Source organism: Nanorana parkeri, unplaced genomic scaffold (assembly GCF_000935625.1).
Source record: "Nanorana parkeri isolate BGI_ZX_2015 unplaced genomic scaffold, ASM93562v1 scaffold49, whole genome shotgun sequence".
NCBI classification, from domain to species: Eukaryota; Metazoa; Chordata; class Amphibia; order Anura; family Dicroglossidae; genus Nanorana; species Nanorana parkeri.
This window is the reverse complement of record NW_017306317.1, coordinates 2,487,713-2,506,093: the sequence shown is the minus strand read 5'-3', so window position 1 is coordinate 2,506,093 and position 18,381 is coordinate 2,487,713. Positions and strand designations below refer to the sequence as shown.

At 40.8% G+C, this 18,381-nt stretch overlaps 1 protein-coding gene across 1 annotated transcript in view; it reads left to right on the top strand.

Annotated features, from left to right (window-relative positions):
* The window catches only part of CFTR (cystic fibrosis transmembrane conductance regulator), a 126,067-nt gene that overhangs the window by 62,234 nt on the left and 45,452 nt on the right, over nt 1-18,381 (top strand). Inside the window, exon 12 of the mRNA XM_018573973.1 lies at nt 16,802-16,896. Within this exon, the coding sequence (XP_018429475.1) occupies nt 16,802-16,896 (95 nt within the window). The remainder of the gene's footprint in view (nt 1-16,801; nt 16,897-18,381) is intronic.

Here is an 18,381-nt window from a genome sequence, read left to right as displayed (position 1 = left end):
TGTTCATTCGTTTCATTTGTTGAAGATAAGCTGTTTCTGTTGGAGTGTTTTTGGGAAGAAAAAAGAGACTTACTATTTTCCTAACATGGCTGGCTATCGATCAGAACCGACCCTGAATATTACAGTATATATATCCGCTAAAGTTTGCAGAAACTATTATGTATGAGCCAGCTTGTGTTTTGGGTTTATTCGTTATTTTTAATATGGTTCCTTTCATGTAAGCTTTTATATGGCTCAATTTTTATGGCTGAGATCAGTCAATTCCTATTATTAGGATTCTCTGTGATTTAAACAGTGCCATTTTGTTTTAAGCTGTGTTTTGCAATAAGCTCTATAGTCCGTATTGTATGTAGTAATGATACAGTTGTGTTATTATAATAACACCATCGCTGTGGCATAACAAACACAAATGCTGGAAAATTACAGTGAACAGAAAAAATATAAGGCAACTTTGTACTAGTAATTATATGCTGCCAAATCCCTCTAGGGTGTGTCCAACATGGGCATCCTCATTCTGACATAAAATAGGCCAGCCTAACATGCCATGTGCCTAGTTAATCTGTATCTTCTGTTCGCTATTTAACATCTATCTTTGAACATGCAAAAAAAAATGCTGAACAGAAAGACAGCTATACATAGAAAATGTTACCTACGGTAATTACCATTTACATCAAACGTATCCTTTTGTTTATCTACTTAGTTCTTTAGTGGTTCGTATGAAGCACTAACCTGGGGTTGCATGCCAGAACAAAACACCTTATTTCCATGTTCTGTCAACCGCCCACCCCACCCCCAGTGTTGGCTGGGATGATAAAGAAGCTGGGAGAACACATAAAAGTAGCCCCACTCCTCCACGGCTCAGAAAGGAATGGGCCGGGGTGCTTGCCGCTGGGAGCATGTCCTTGCTCTCATATGAGCCCATACAAACAGAAGAAATGCTGGCCGCACACTGGATTCTGCTGAAATAGTTTATTTAAGCTTGTACCACATTACTGGTGTCCCACCCAAGGTCCACCCCTCTGATGCGTTTCACCCAATCACGGGCTTAGTCATAGATATTTATATATTATTAATTGATTATGATACAGAAGCTGTTTAATTGTATAGATAGTGCTCTCTGCTAGCTCTCAAATGCTACATCAGTCAGACATATTAATAAGCAGTGCAGCAGAAGGATTCTGATGGAGAATCCTAATATTACATAACAAAATAGCCTTCCTGCAGTAGGCATTACCTATGTGGGTTTTATAATATGCAAGTCTTTAAAGAGGTGTTACCCCCTTCGATTCCACTACAGATTTGAAATACATGCAGCATTCTCCCAAGGAGAGCCCACAACATGGATAACATATTTTAAAGCAGAGAGATGTAAGTGTAGGCATCTCTCATTGTAATGACAGTTCAGCATCCCCTGGTTACCAGGCAACCAGGGGACGTTGAACTGTCATTGCAATGAGAGCTCAGCAGTGCTGGCCTTGATTTCACCGCCGGGTCCGCTGAGCTCTCATTCTAATGACAGCAGGTCCCGGCCAATAGGAAACAGTTGGGTGGAGCTAGCTGTCACTGCTAGCTCCGCCCAATCGTTTTCTACTTTTTTTTGTACTGTTTTTCTATTCTGCTTGGTACCACGGAGGTACCGAGCAGAATAGCCAATCCGAATGCCGCTTGGCATGCAGAATATGAGAAAAGGCCAAACAGCAGCGAGTAGCCTGCCGGAGGTTCGGCTCAGCTGATCCAGATGTTGGATCGGCTGAGTTGAACTCCTTCTGCACTTCGGGATGGCCAAACATGCTGAGCATGCCGACCCGAGGCCACCTGAAGCAAGCCGATGTACGGCTGATTTCAGCCGATGTATGGCTGAAATCAGATGTACAAGCCTTAAGTGAATAGCCGAACAGCGTTCGGCTCACTTCACTTCAGGTCGGTTATTCACACGGCTGCCTTCGGCAGCTTTGTGAATAACCCTTTGAATTTATGGACATTCTGAATAACTTTGCAATTTTACCATTAGAAAATTGCAATGTGGATTAAAATGTTTTTAGTATTTCAAGAAAGAACATATATTTTCCATATACCACACAATAGTACAATCATAAATGTAAATAATATTTTTTTAGTCATCATTAATTTAATTGTGGGTGTCTCTTTGAATCATATATCTATTATTTGAATTGCCCACATAGCTGAAAAGTACAGAGTTCAAATAGGTGTTTAAGGGTTATTGGACGTAGGCATCACCATAGATTCATTTCAAAATCTAGGCAATGCAAATATTAACCAGTTCATCTCTTACACCTGTGAACCACTTATGGAACAGAGCAATATTTAAATTTCTGCTCTAGGCCTGTTTATTCATTGATAACTTTGCCATTACTTAAAATAACAAAGTAATACCGTGTTTCCCCGAAAATAAGAACTACCCCGAAAGTAAGACCTAGCACTATTTTTGAACATTACTGTAATATAAGACCTACCCCGAAAATAAGACCTTTTTTGGGGGCGGCCCAGAGAGCAACCAGAGTACATGGCGGGTACTAACCGCTGCGCCGCACCTACCGCATGCCGCCCCTGTCACGAAATCAGCAGACACCTGTCTGCCTCAGTTTTTGCTTAGAGAGCTGCCGCTGGGCAAAAAACTAAATTTCCCAGCAGGCAGCAGCACAGTAAGGAATGTATGGCCAGTGGGGTCGGAGTAGGGTGAGGTGACTGAGCAGTCCAGCCTGGCGACGAGATAGGTGGCTCCCTGGCGGGGATCCCACAGGGAACTGTGGACGGCACCAGAGAGGAGAGCTCCAGGACAGCTGCAGCCTGCAGGTATTGTGACACTGTGTGTGACAGTATTTAAAATAAGACATCCCCCGAAAATAAGACCTAGTGTGATTTTTTTTTTTGGGGACATACTGTATATATTTTTTAGAACAAACAAGACTTTTATTTTTTTATGCAATTTATAGTGAAAAATATGTTAAAAAAAATAAAAATGCACTTTTTAAAAATATAAATTCTTTATTAACCACCTCCTGTCCATGGCCATTCCTGAACGGCCAGATGGGAGCCTTATAGGAGCGGGAGGGTGTCTTAAGATGTCCTGCCCCTCCCCCCGCAGTGGGGAAACGGTTAGAAATGTAAACAGCCAGCGATGACGGTTTACATTCAAGAGATCAGGCGTGTGCGCCCCCCGTTACCTCCGCCGATGCCGGTCCCGCACGACAAGACAACTTTGTTACTGGAACTCAAAGGGAGATCAGTACATGATCTCCCTTTGATCTCCTTTCCTGTCCCCAAATGCAAGAAGTGATGTATATTACATCACTTCCGCATTCCTCTGCCACCTCTGCCCGCTTCTCTGGGGGTCCCTAGGTGACATTAGGGGTCTTGAAGACCCCTGATGTGTCCATAAAGAGGACCTGTTATGTGAACTGACTATCACATAGGGGGTTTCTTAGCCCCCTATGTGATAGCAATTACGTTAAGTGTAAAAAAAAAAGTTAACAAAAATGAAAGCTTAAAAAAATAAAGAAGCTTAAAAAAATAGTGACAAATATTTTTTTTTAAAATAACACAATTTTTAAAAAAAAGTTCCCGCCCCCCCACATACACACGCAAACATGCGCCGGGTGCGACGATTAATTAATTACTGATAACACTAAACTGATGAGCGGTTAAAACGTTGAAAGCGTCGCCTATGGCCAATTTTGGGTGTGGTCGTTTTCTGTGATTTCGCAGGAGCACGCAATTTTATGGCTAACATGTTTGGTGTCTTTTTACCCGACATGACCTCGTATTTTATATTTTACCAAAAAAACGGGGTGATAATAAATGTTTCATAACATTTCATAGGGAAACAGGTTTTTTTTCAAAATTTAGGGTACTTTTTTGTTATATAGTAAAAAATAAAACCCCCAGTGGTGATTAAATACCACCAAAAGAAAGCTCTATTTGTCCCCCAAAAATGGTATAAGATTAATTTCAGTACAGCATTGCATGACTGAATAAACATCAGTACAAGTACACTGAAACATGGCCTGGCCAGGAAGGGGGTTGGTCTTCAAGTGGTTAAACACCCTGGTCTTCAAGTGGTTAAACATAGAAAATATTTTTTACAATTTAACAGAAGGAGAAAATCCAGCAGAAAATCCAGCAAACAGAAACATCAATTGACATACATCTACACAATGACATAAGTAAGAGGAAAAAGAAAAATCCAGAAACAGAAAAATCATCTGCATACGTGGCTACTACTTTATGGTGGTGTTTGCCGATCTGTATACCTCTAATATCAGGATTTGCTCGGATTTTGCGCAAGAAGGGTTCCAGGGTAAGTATAAAGATTAATGGGGTAGAGTGGGCAGCCTTGTCTGGTTCCATTTGCAATGGAGAAGGGAGAGGACAACGAACCATTCACCCAAACTCTGGCAGAGGGCATCGTGTAATGCGATAAAATCCACAACAACATCTGGGGACCAGACCAATATGCTCCAGAGTCAGGCACGGGAACGTCCAGTCAAACCTGTCGAAGGCCTTCTCCACATCTGTTTTTAGAATAAAAGAGGGAGGGGCCCCCGACAGGGCCAAATAGATGAGATTCAATGCCAGGGTGGGGCCATTGCGGGCCTCACAGGTAGGAACAAAACCAAGTTGGTCAAGGTGAATGAGATTGCTAATATAGGGGAGAAGACAAAGAGATTACATTTTTGCAAACAACTTGATGTCCACATTAAGAAGGGAGAGAAGCCTGTAGTTGGGGAAGTCCTTCCCTAGCTTTGGGATTACAGTTATGTGAGCCATCAAAGAATCCATGGGGTTTTCCTCCAGAACAGAACGAGTTCATAGCTTGTAAGAAGTGTGATTTGAGAATTTACGAGAAAATTTTATAGTACATTAAAGAGAACCCATCGTGGCACGGGGCTTTCTTGCCTTGGGTGAGCTTTAGAGCCATCTCCAATTCCAATGCAGAGATAGGTTCCTCCATAAGAGTGCGGGCCTCCCCCGGGAGTATGGGCATCTTAAAGCTCTGAAGATAGGAACGAATATGGGAGAGACGTTGGGATAATGCCTCTGGTGTAGTCGGTTGCGATAAATTATATAGGGAGGAATAATAGGTTCGTAATGTTTCCGCAATATGTGTAGAACTCTACTAGAGGAAGATTTAATACTGGGAACAAAGGTTCTGGATCTTTGCTGATGAACAGCATGTGGCAATGTTTTGCTGTATTGGATTGATTCATAAAAATGCCTCCTACAGTTATCCAAAGAGGACGTAGCCTTAGCTAGACAAAGAGAGAAAGTTGGGAGGCAAAATCTGCGTCCAACCCCTTGCTTATGAGTGGTTTTCTGAGCATGAATTTGAGATAGTATAGAGGCGATTTGCTGTGAGCGTTGATGTTTCACATGCGACCCCAGTTTAATGAACATACCTCTGATATAGGCCTTATGAGCTTCCCACACCACAAAAGGAGAATAGTCTGGAGTAGGGTTCAAGTCACAGTAAGAACGTAAGTCAGTTTCCACCGTGGCAGAGAGAGATGGGTCCTGCAAAAGGGAATCATTGAGGCGCCAGTGCCAGGGGTGAGGCTCTGGGGGACCCTTTGCTAGGGTAACACAGATTGGGGCGTAGTCAGATAAAGAAATCTCACAAATCTCAGAGCTAGAGACAGAAGAGAGAAAACTGTGGTGGATGAATCTAATAAGGCATACATGGCAACAATAACTGTAACCAAAGAAAATAACAGAACAACAGGCATTACTTAGAGTAAAAGCATGCAATTAACATGCAGGAGGAAGGTGACATGAGATCTGCATACAAGTACAAAACAACGACTTAAACAAGTAAGGGGATCAGCTGGGGGACTAAAATAAACATAATAAGGGATGCCGGCCCTCCCAGGGAAAACTATAATAAGGTAAATCTAAGCATGGTGTCTAGCACCCGAGGAAGGGTAGAGGAATGACCCCCGCACCAGGTCAAAAAGGACCAACCCCAGGGGCTGCCCCCCATCCCAACACCGTTAAGCAAAGTAGTGACCATTGTATGACCTTATGAGCCGATCTGCGCAAGGGGAACCCACACCCAAAAAAGGTGAGTAAGATATAACACAGGAGGATAAAGGTACTTCATGCGAAGAAATTTAGAGAAAGCATATCTACTCAGGAGGGATAGTTGACCTAGGGGCAGCACTAAACAATAAATACTCAATGTAACTCTAGGTCAAAGTCCACAGGCTGGTGAAACCATCTCTATGGGAAGTCTATGATAAAGGAGTAAAGTAATGAGCACTGTGCACCCCCAGTCCAAACAGAGGAAGACTTATACCGACATTGTCCGGTAGATGAAGTAGAAACTCACGGATCCACGCAGAGCATCAGGAAGGTAAGTGAACGGTAAAGTCCAACAACAGATGCACCCATCATTGTTCATGATCACCTGGAAGCGCTGTAGAAGGTTTGGATGATGATCTTCTGCGGAGCGCTCTCCTTTGACAATGAGGAAAAGGACTGGTGGAAGGAGGAAGATCCACAGTCGTCCAGGCTGGAACATTCACGCAGGGCCGGTCACTGGACGCTGTATAGCTTTCTCGCACAGGGTGCCTAAAGGCCTAAGGCCGGCCCTGCAGGTGTATCATGGGTTCAAGGCAAACCTGCCTGTTCGTGGTTTGCAAATGAAAGGGGGCAGTTCACTCTTCTGAATTCATTACATTGATAATGCACTGCAAGGCTCTTTGAACTTTGGTCAGCTAGCCTAGAAAGACTAATAATAGGGGTGTTGTTATATGCCAACCACCTCACTATAATAGGGGGTGCAGAACGTCCATAGTGTCAGTGTTCTGAAAGCTGTTGCAGGTAAAGAACAGAGATTGCTGAGAAATGCCATTGCTAGCTCTTTGGGCAATCATTTTATTTGGGGCATATAGTTTCTTTTTATCACTAGTACACTTTGTTCCATATTAATTATTAATTATTCCTTATTAATAATGTCCTGCTTCTTGACAATGTTTACACTGATGCATCTTCTGAGCTCTCGTCTTCATGAGAGTTTGACAGAAAAGCCATGGATCCCTCTAGTGATGAATATAAATAGTTTAGAAAAATATAAAGTTTAATTCCAGAGTCAGAAAATGTTAACAAAACTTAAAGTGAAAGCACACATTTATTTATTTTTAAAAAGTGGAAAAATTGAATGTGTAAAATTCCATCCAGACCCTCATCCAGCCATGCAGCCTGATTGGCCAGGAAAGGGAGGGTACCGAACATGCAGACTCCTTTCCCCTTGCAAAGTTCAATGAACAGGACCCAGGCAGATTCTCTCACCCTTAACGCTAATGTATAAAATGTATGCTAAAAGGAAAAAATTTGTTACTCACAGCAGCAGTCAAAAGGCAGATTTTATTTTCTAACCATGGTCTGTAGAAATTACTGTTGGAAGCTTTTTGGTTGCTATGGGCAGCAAGTAATTTTTCTGTCAGCAAACTTGCTGTTTATAAGCTTTATAGCTACTTAGCTGGTAGTCAGTAGACCTTGCTGACATGTAGATAGAGGATGAGCAATCATATTCTTGCTACATTTCTCAATATGTCTTGCGTAGGATCATCATAGGGTAATATTGTATGCACACAGCACTATCCAACCACTATCATATCACTTGTATGTATGTATGTATGTATGTATGTATGTATGTATGTGGTCAGTATCATAGTTTAGAAAGTGTAAACCTTTGTTGTGATGCTATTGTCACAGGCAGTGTGTTTCTAGTTCAACTCAGTTTTATAGACAAAATGTGCCCAACTCAAATATTTACCGCTATTTATTAAACCTTCTTGAATCTACTCATAAAACTGTTTGTTTTATTTACAGTGTGTAAACCCTGAGTACTGTCAGATTCACAGCAGTGTTTGATAGTCTGGCAAATGATTATTTATACTGTCTATAACATTGCCAGTTACTCATTCCCCTTAATGGAGTTGCCTCACATTTTTTTAATTAGCCTCATATTGCCAAATCGTGGGTCATTGTTGATTCCGATATCACCTTTACAGTGAGCTTCCTCTTAGCTTGTGTACCCTTTTAATAGCACACTAGTAAAATTCCATTATTGCATAAGTATTACAGACTTTAGTTACCAATTATCCCAACCAGTTACCTGGTAGTTTGGCTACCTGATGTGTGTCCTAAGTAATCAAATTATATACTTTCAGGCAGTAAATTGACTTTTACACGTCTAACCTTATACCCTGAGAAAAACAATAGACCCTTAGCAAACACACAGCTATCAGTTTAGTTTAGTGTAGTTGCATTAGTCTATAGAGGCTGAGTTTGAAATTCTGCTTTGGGTGATTCATATCACTGTTCTTTGTAGTATGTTATTAAAGTGGAACTCCAGCCAAAAAGTTTTGTTTTGGATAGTATTGAGAAGGGTTACAACCATTATATTTTTTAATCTTTGTTCCCACTGATATGATTTTCTTTTACTTCCTGTCATGTCATGTGGACAGGAAGTGAGTAAAAGTCTCTCTAGTGGAGGCACAGACATTAATGGTATCTTGCTCATGTGTTTTTGGACAAATGGAATCTGGCATGGTGTTTACTCTTCTAAAAGTTAGTTCTGGAAATTATCATTGTGATTGTTTCACTAGATATCACTAGATATGTAGGTGTGTGCCTACATGTCTAGTGATTGCAGAGCATCCTTGAAAGTAGTAGCGGGAAGCCACCCGAACAATAGTTTCTAACTGGCTTCTACCACCACTGAATACATTGATCAATGGGCTATGATGTCCCAAATGTGGGTCCAGAGTAGTGGATGTAGGCTTCAGGTTCCATATAGAGTACTTGTACCCATATGACAAAATGTGAGCCAAAACCCCATTTTTCGAATTAATAAAAAAGGTAGGGCCAGTCAAGGGTATCAAAGGCCTTATGTATATTATTAGAGAGTAAGAGTCTCACAGTTTCTTGTATTAAGTGGAGTAACCAGTGCAAGTTATCTATTGGTTGCTTATTGGACTTAAAGCCTACTTGATCTGTACTTATCTGTCCAGCTATTCCACTATTGAGTGGGTGTGCAGGTACCTTCATCAACATTTTTATGTCAATGTTTAGTAAACAAAATGAACATTTGACCGATTTCTGGGATCAATGTGTAGTGTTGGTAACAAAGAACCTGCTACTGTGAAAGTTTCTATACTCTTGTTTTTCAGGATATTGTTAAAAAGATTAGTAAGGCGAGGAGCTAGAAGGAGCTAGAATGCTGGAGTATACTATGTAATAGGAAGTTGGGGTGATCAGTGCTTCGAGAGCGTGATGTACTGTATCTGGGATAGTCAGAAAGGGGAGGTCTGTATTGGACCTCTGCAGTGTCAATAAACTGTGTGGACTGTGAATGATGTTGATGCATCCTTTTGTGAAACTCCTCCAAAATTTGGGTTGGGTCACTAGTGTGGCCCCAGCTCTGCTGTATTAAGGTGAATGGGTTTCTTGCCTGGGAAGTCTGTTTGCTAAGAGAGTATGTGTTTATTGCCCTTAATGTAGAAGTTATTTTTGGACCATCTAATTTTGGTAGATAAGGAATTGTACAGAGTTTCCAACTCTTTAATACATGTCAGTCTCTTTTTCTTTTTTGAGAGTCCACTTGAATTATTTTAAAGTGAAGTATTCTCTTAAAGTGACATTAAACCCTCAGATGTTTTAACATAAAACAATACTGTAATGTGCGCCTTACTGTAATCCATGGTTGTTTCCCTTCTCTTTGCTGCTCTTCCTTTTAAATCTGTATCTGTTCTCATGCTGGGCAGAACTTCTGTTTTGCAGCAGACTGCCTTGTCTCTGGAATGGATACATGGTGCCTGTGTGTAGGTTTGCAACCTGAGCCAGCACTACAGGAAGAGGCACTCAGCTGCAAAGGGAAGTTCTCCCCAAGCATGAGAAGACATGAGGATTTAAAAGGAAGAGCAGCAAAGAGAAGGGAAACTACCATGGATTACAGTAAGGCACACATTACAACATTGGTTTATGTTAAAAACTCTGAGGGTTTAATGTCACTTTAAGAATTTTTAGAGTTGATCACAACTGGTCAGGTCACTGAGTAATTAAGAGACCAAGGGTTATCTTGTGACTTGCATATAACAGAATGGAAAGAAGCTACAAATGCATTATGATTTGACCAAGGGCCCTGTAAGATATCACATGTCATTAATTGGGGCCAGGGCACATGATCAACATTTGAGAAACTATTATGGGCTGAGAAAAGTGAGTGTAGTCTTGCTTGGAAGGATTTCCCTCCAGCAATCTACTAGAGAGTGTTGTGAGGGTAGGTTATGAACGTTTAGAAAGGAATGGTCTGGCTGTGATTGAGAGGGAGAGTTTGAGAGAACCTTTTTATCAATAGAAGTTTGAATAGTGGTGTTAGAGCCCTCACAGAGTCGGAGAGTGTCTTGCAGGTGAGTAAGCATGTGAAGAACGGGATTTGGGAGTTCCGGACACAGTATGCTACAATTGTGACCTGGGTGTTAACCAACCATCCCACCAAGAGGAGCTATCAACCTTCAGGGTCAAGAACTTCAAGAGAGCAAGAAAACATTGTTGATTTTTTAAATTCTTTTTAAATTACTTCTTTGCTTTGTGGATTTGTGTGTGGTATATTTTTTTGTGGGTATAATGTAAAACAAATACCTGGGACCTGGGAGGTCTTGGAAAAATGTGTTTTCTGCAAGCAGATTATGTCTGTGTGAATAGATAGAAAAAAAATCTAAAAGCTTTAGTGTATTTGTTTAGGGAATTTAGTCTTAGTAGTTTCAGTGTCAGTAAGTTTAGCACCAGAGTTGATGTCTTGGTGGTCTATTGGTCTTTGTGTTTCTCATGGGATGGAATATATCAGACGTGTGATCCCTGGGCACTGGAGGGGTTGGGGAAGGGATGCTAGTATTAGTCAGGGAGAAGAAAAAGAGAACATAAGAGAGATACACAGTGACAAAAGAAGAGGAGAAAATGCATATATACATCATGAACAGGGTGCTGAAATGAGTGCAGTGATTCTGTAGTGGTCGCCAATGCCATCTCAGGTGGTTGCAGCAGGTGATATTGGGTTTGGTAGTGTCAACCATTCTTGGCCAAAAACCTGGCATAATTATTAGGTTAAAAAAAAGTTTCATGTAAACGTCTCTAGTAAAATCAGTATTAACAAATTAGAACTGTATATTCAACGGGTCAGATATCCTGTTGTCATGGTAAGCCCTGGACAGCACTTTGGAACATAAATTGTTGGTTCATATCAAAAGATGTAAGCTGTAAGCTGTATTGCTGAGACCAGAGGCAATGAGAAGCAATAGGATTTATACTATACCGATTGCCCATTGTGATATTTCTGCACAAGGGAGACAGGAAATAGAAATTCATACTGACAAATGCAAAAATTGTGGTGAACATGTTTGACATCATTTGGTGCAAAGAGGGAGGAAATTCCTAAATATTTAAAGAGATTTATGTGAAATATTGCTCAGCACCATTTAGGCCATTGTCAAACAAGATGAGTTATCGTGCCACAATAATCCAAGTAGTAGCGCTCCAGGGGATGGTCCCCTTTGGGGTAAAAGGAGACCAAGCAGAGCCTTCGGTGCCACTATTATTGCCACTATGTTTTCTATTGTTTTGTACTGTTTTTCTTTAGCAATGTTGAAGAATTCCAGCTGCTGGCAAGTGCTGTCTTCATCGGTTTGCTATAAGAAGGTCACTCCTATTTTCTCGGCGGTGCCCCTTCAAATCTGTCATGGAGGAGAGACATGAATAAAGTGATTTCAAACCTCATCTCCATGGTGGATCAGGAGCGGTGCTGCTACACCAGAAGAGAGCGCAGAAGCAGGTCTAAAGCAGGGCCTGAATCACGGCCGGCCTGATGGCAATCCAGGCTGGCCATGACGAGGCAGCCTCCCGTCTTGGGGCCCGCTACAGTGTCAGAATAGCAGGGCCCCTGTCTGCCTCTGAGCTGGCTGTTCCCTGCCTGTCCACCTCTGAACTGTATGTCCACCGCTGCAAGCTCCTGTCCGGATGACATCTTGTGTCCGGGTGTCAGGAGACCTGGCACCCGGACACATGATGACATATTATTGAAAACCCGGACTGTCCGGGTGAATCCTGGACAGGTGGCAACCCTACCTAACATTTCCCTAACATAGGGCCTTATGCAGAAGTGTGTATAAACACACATTAGACTGAAACAATTTTAAGTTCAGTTTCAGAGCAGCGGTAAATGAAACAATTTCTTTTAACACCATTGCCACAATATACATTCAAGCTACTGTTTCTAATGAAGGTCTAGATGGTCACAAGTTCACATGGTACCGTATGCCTGGCTTCAGTGACTGTGGATATGTAGTCTAAATCAGACTGGATGTGGTTTGGCTAAAACTTGACCAGCGTTATGCTTCAGCAAGAACAGCTTCCCATATCTGAAATATGGTGTTTTGCTGGCTGCCTAGCTTCATGCATGCTAAGTATAACCTTGAGGTACAGTAGGAGGGCCAGAGATTTAGTTCTCACATTATTCAATGTACTATACAAATTCTTATCAGTAACAATGTAGTAGTCCTACATGGTTGCATTAGTCACCTGATGTAAGCGTTAATGAGTGTCATTTTTATTCCTTGTGAATGTGCTCATGTGTTTACTCAGGTATAGGAGGACCATAAATTAATTTAGATGTCACTGTGGGGACTATTTGACAAAAAGACAAGAACCTTATCCATAACCCCTGTGAGAGAGAAGGACAAGATGACCTTTATGTTTCACAGAACAATAGTCAAAACCATGAAGTGCGTGGCATCTGGCACTTTCCAGTGTTGTGAAACCAAGCTCACTGGAGACATGCTGTAATGCTCACTTGCTTAGTTATTAATGTATCATAACCAGCTTCTATTGTTTTACATGTCAGGTTTATCTTGGTTTGCTCAGGGGATATAATTTATATTTAGAAGAAGTATAGATGGCCTCATAATAAAGTCAAAAGTTTCCCTTTTTTAGGCGTATGTTCAGGTAAAAAGAAACAAAAAACACATGCAGTACAGTTTTTCAATATATGCACATTCCCCTGTGTTTTTTTTACCCTTTAGCCCTCATTCACACCTATACATAAAGTTGCAAATTTTTAGGAGCAAATTGTGACACATTGATGTGAATGGGCAAATGCGTGTTAAACACATGTAAAAACACGCAAAAACACAGCAAATGCAGATCTTTGAGCGTTTCCATTTAAGTCTGTGGGTCCAAGAAGCGCAGAATCTGCCAAAAAGAAGCTCTTGTACTTTTTTTCCAGCGATAAGCGTTTTGCTACAAGCCACAAAACGCTCAGCTGTGAACATGGCCATAGAAATTAATGGGAATTTTTTTTGTGGTGTTTTATTTTTAGCGTTTTTTTCAGGCAGAAGAAACGCTACAAAATGCTTAATGTGAATGAGGGCTAAAGGATCTGCAAGTGCAGAAAAATACCTGTTGATCTGCCAGAAAAGCACTCAGCCTTTATTTTCCTATTGTGGACTGACAGTGCACAGTATTTATGTAGGCTGAGTGGTGTTAACCCTGCCTAGTTCTCTTCTTCTAAACTACTCAATCCATCCCGCTGTCTTTATCTCCAATGCATAGGTACTAATTGACTTGTAGTCCCAAAATAAGAACTGGGAGGGCTTAATAGACTCATTGAGTGTACAGATGACATAGGACAGCTCTGAATTTCTGACAAGATCAAAAGGTTTCTTTTTTTGCACTTATAAAACAGAAATAATAAAATTATTCTGATTGTATGTTTATCAAACTGGAACAAATAAGAACAGCTTTTTGTTAGTGTTTACATACACTTTGGGGGTTTATATAAAAAATTTGCTTAGCTATTCGTCTAGTATTCTGTGCAAATTAGCCACCTGTTGTTTGGGCAAAATCAAATGCTCCTAAGGTTATTTTTGTTCTGGCCGAAAATTCAAGTATTATGGAGGTTAGTGAATCGGGAAAATACTGCATTATGGCCATTAGATGGAGCTGAGGATAATAGAAAATAAATACATCTTAGCAACAAGAGATACAATATAAAAATTTGAGAGAATGGATTTAGCAGTTAAATGTAACCATAACTACTACAGGGATCTCTGTAGTAGCAATGGTTACTTTTATCTTTTAATTCCATTCAGCAATCATCCAACTGGGACAAAAACAAGACTAAATGCACTAATAGGTTAGTTTTTTTATCATCTCAGGTCCAGATGATAGTGATCCCCAGGACAGAATAATAGGGGGGATATCTCCTCAACATGCAATTAAAACCAGAAAGCCCGTTTTTTATACAAAATTTTAAAACAAGTTTTGGTTGGAATTTTATCCTAATAAACATCAGCTCATAAACAAACAGAGTAGCATATTATATTGTAAAAGAAGTATAAAGTTAATTTTGGATAGAGTAAGGATAGGACATTATTAACCCCTTTTGACTAAAAAATCACATCAGCATGTAACTCTCCATGCTGATATGAAATCCTCTTACGTTCATTAGTTAAACAAACATATTTAAATTTTACTTACAATTTCTTGTTTTCTACTTCCTGGTTCTATGTGATGTAATATGTGCCCAAAAGTTGCATCCTGGAAAGGTTACATCAGCAGTGCATTGCTGGGAAATCTCATCTGTAATTTCACAAGATCTCAGGAAAAGCATTTTCCTCCCCTGAGATGATGTGCATGGTCACATGTCCTAGTCATATGTGCCAGAGTTCCAGGAAGTAAAGAGATATTTTTTTATTCTGCCTATATTAAAAAAGGTCACTGTGAGAAGACTGGGGAAGAAAATAAAAATGCAAAGAATAAAAAGCTGGCAATTATCTAGAAGTACATGTTTATAGATTGTCATTACAAAACACTTCTAAAGGTGCCTTTGTTGTTGTTTTGAAGAAATGGGTAAAGTTTCTTCTTAAAATCCCTGCCTATTTTGCTACCTGAGCAGACTTCCCTTCACCACCTGTCCTGTACACACAAAAGGAAGTGAGAGGAAACCTGTCCAAAGTGAGTCCCCATTGAAAGATTTCTCTTCTTTTCTTGTTCTAGTGACAGGGTGGCCAATGGGGAGGGGGGTGGTTACAGGCAGTCCTCGTGGGTGAGCAGGGCCATCCGGGCCCAGCTGTGGCTGCTTGTTGTTCTGCGCTGAAAGGTGTGCCAACACTGTACGCTTCCTGCAGCAACTACATCACTCCCCGGTGAAGAGGACCTTGTTCTTGTCACCCCTATAGGGCTCCCAGGCCATCATTAGCTGCTTTCTCAGTCTGGGCAGCTGCATCGGGAAAGGGCAGGCTGAAGCAGTTCCCAACATAAGCATAAACCCAGTACCAGTGAGCAGAGCAGCAAGATGCACAACTAGAATGGTGCCCTTAGCTGGTGAATGTGTACTGTTCTATGGGTTCCTAATGTCTCTGGTCACGTGAAAAGGTGATAGAACAATGTGTACACCTCTGGGCTATAGATTAGGTGAGTGTGTAGCTGGACATTGCGGGGAATTCCCAGGGGCTGAATGGAATGTAGGCTTGCTCAACTTTTAAAAATAAAAGGCCCATTCCCACCAGCAGGTGCTCGTTAAAGTCCACATAACGCGCATCTGCTGGAGTGTTGTGCACATTCACTGCAATGTGTTGTAAAATGCATAGCAGTGCTTACTTTTCCCTTCTTTTTTTCATCCTCCTTTAACTTGACACTCCAATTATTCTATGCTTGACAGTGCATTGCAACGCACCAAAGCGTGTCAGAAGTAATGTGCAAAAATGAGACAACTCCTTGTTTTCAGTGCACACCAACACTGAGCGTGTTGATGTAAACTAAAACAATAAGACATAAGGCAAATAACCTTTTCTATGTGTTGGAGCTGCATTGGGTTGTGTTGCAATGAGGCTGGTGTGTATAAACCCTAAATGATCACGGAACTGTACAGGTGGGATATGACAGGTACTCTCAGAAGGTTAAAAATGTATGGGGAGACACAGGGGGGTGGGGGCCTGGCAAGTAAGCTGTATAGGGCCCCATGATTTCTAAAATGTAGGATTTTCCCTCCCTTTAAATGCCAGTGACAGTGGTCACCAGGACAGACAGAGGGAGGGAGGACACCGAAAGCAATAAAAACCTGATGGGGTTCTAACCCCTCACTAGTCTATCCAAGACTAAAAAACTTTTGCCATTACATACACTCTAACTATTATTCATAGTAATAATACACCTATACTATATACTAGACATGTGCACTGCCAAAACATTCGTTTCGTTTCGCTTTAAATTCAGATTTGTGTTATTTAGTTTTTCGGGATTCGGGTGTGAAAGTCAATTCGGATTCGGAACAAATTCGGTAGCGGTAGTTCGTTCGAACGTTCGTTTCGGTTTCGTTTCTTATTCGTTTCGTCCATTCGTTCGTTCGTTTGCAGCAAATTGACTTTTGAGGGGGAAATTCTTTTTCTTCAACGAACGAAACGAATAAGAAACGAAACCGAAACGAACGTTCGAACGAACTACCGCTACCGAAATTTCGGAAACGGAAATTCGGATTCATTTGCATTCGTTATATCTGTAATTCGGAATTCGGATACATCCAAATGTCCGAATTTCCGAAAATTCGTCCGAATTTCGATTCGGAACGAAAAGAATCGCACATGTCTACTATATACTTATAATATTTTACAATTGTTAATTTGTTAGCACTGGGCACATACTGTATATTTCACATTTGTTCATATGTAAGCTAAAGTTAAAGTGTACTTATATTTTCAGCATTGCTGTATTTCAATTCATTTTACAGGACATTGCAAAATTTCCAGAGAAAGACAATACTGTTCTAGGGGAAGGAGGAATCACCCTGAGTGGAGGACAGCGGGCACGAATCTCTCTAGCAAGGTAAGTCTTTGTTTATTTCAATAGCTTCTCACAACATACCAATATCTAATCACAAAATTACTTTGCTGTTCTCCTTGAATAAATGTCACATTGTAAATCCAGTTTAATAATAAAATTACTTCCTGCGGTGTTGATAATCCTCCTGTGTACATAATTTCTAATAACAGTCATTTAAAAGGTCGTCTTGATGTTATGGTACATGCTTGTAATACAGAATTTTTTTGAGAGAATTGAATTAAACAAAAAAAAAAAAGTCATTGATTTAGAAGTGTGGCATTTGGGGTGAAGAAATGACCTGCGAAACAGCAGAACATTTAGGACAGGTTCGTAAGACAAATAACAGGATTATTTTTTAAGCTTTTACAGTCATGCAGAACTGTTACATAATGGTGAAGCAAACGCTATAGGTGATTTTCTTATACATGGCCACTGCCATCTGTCATTTACTCATCTCCTCATCTGTCGGTGTATACATTTAGGTGTATACATCAAAGTGTGGTCTTTTTTCATGAACATTAACATGGTTAATCACAAAAGGGTGAAGGGTTTGGAGAAGGCAGAAGAAGTGAACAATCTAGGCCAAAAGAGCTGATTTGGAAAAATTCTCCAATTCAGCCCACTTTCCAGTTCAGCTATGTTGTCCTAGATTGTTCACTTCTCCTGTCTTCTCCAAACTCTTCAATCTTTTGTGAATAACCTTGTCAATATTGAATTGTCTGAGCATGCATTGCTATGGAGGAGGGATGGGAGGTAGCCAAAAAATATGCTTATAGGCGCCAGCTTAAAATGAACCTGTGCCCAGATCATGCACACTAAAGTATTTACATATGGTGAACAAGGATGACAATGTATTTCAGAGGGAACCCACACTAGGCCATATCCACCAATACTACTATTTATGTCCATAACAAAATTGAATTTACTGGCCATAGCAGCCTTATATTACAGAATCATAAATAATAAGAAAATGGGTCGACAGTCCTTGAAGGTACCAGAGACAAACATCAAACCAGAAAAGTTCCGCAGCCACACTACGCTGCCACGGGTACAATAGCAGAATCCTACTGCTGAATACACATCCGCACATCAATCCTAGGCCTCAACAAGTGTTCTACATTTAGTGGAATGCCATACCCTAGACTGGTCCCTACCCACATTTTGACACAAATGAACACCTTCAAAGACGCTCAAACTGCCAATTTGCTACCATAACAGAAAAAAAGACATAGTTAAACATAACAAACTGGACACTAGTTTGGGACGCTCCTTGAATGCTTTCCAGCCTGTGAATGCCACTGCCTGCTCATAGCCACAGTTTGACTCAGAAGACCCCTCTTTCCAGGAAATCCTTCATCAGTCAGGCAACAGCACCTTCTCTGTTATTCTATACACTTATGCCTCTAACTGCCTGGCCCCTTCAACCATGTACCGTAGTTTCTGTAAAAGCACTTGTAGCATGGCTGACTATCAACATCAACCAGCTGC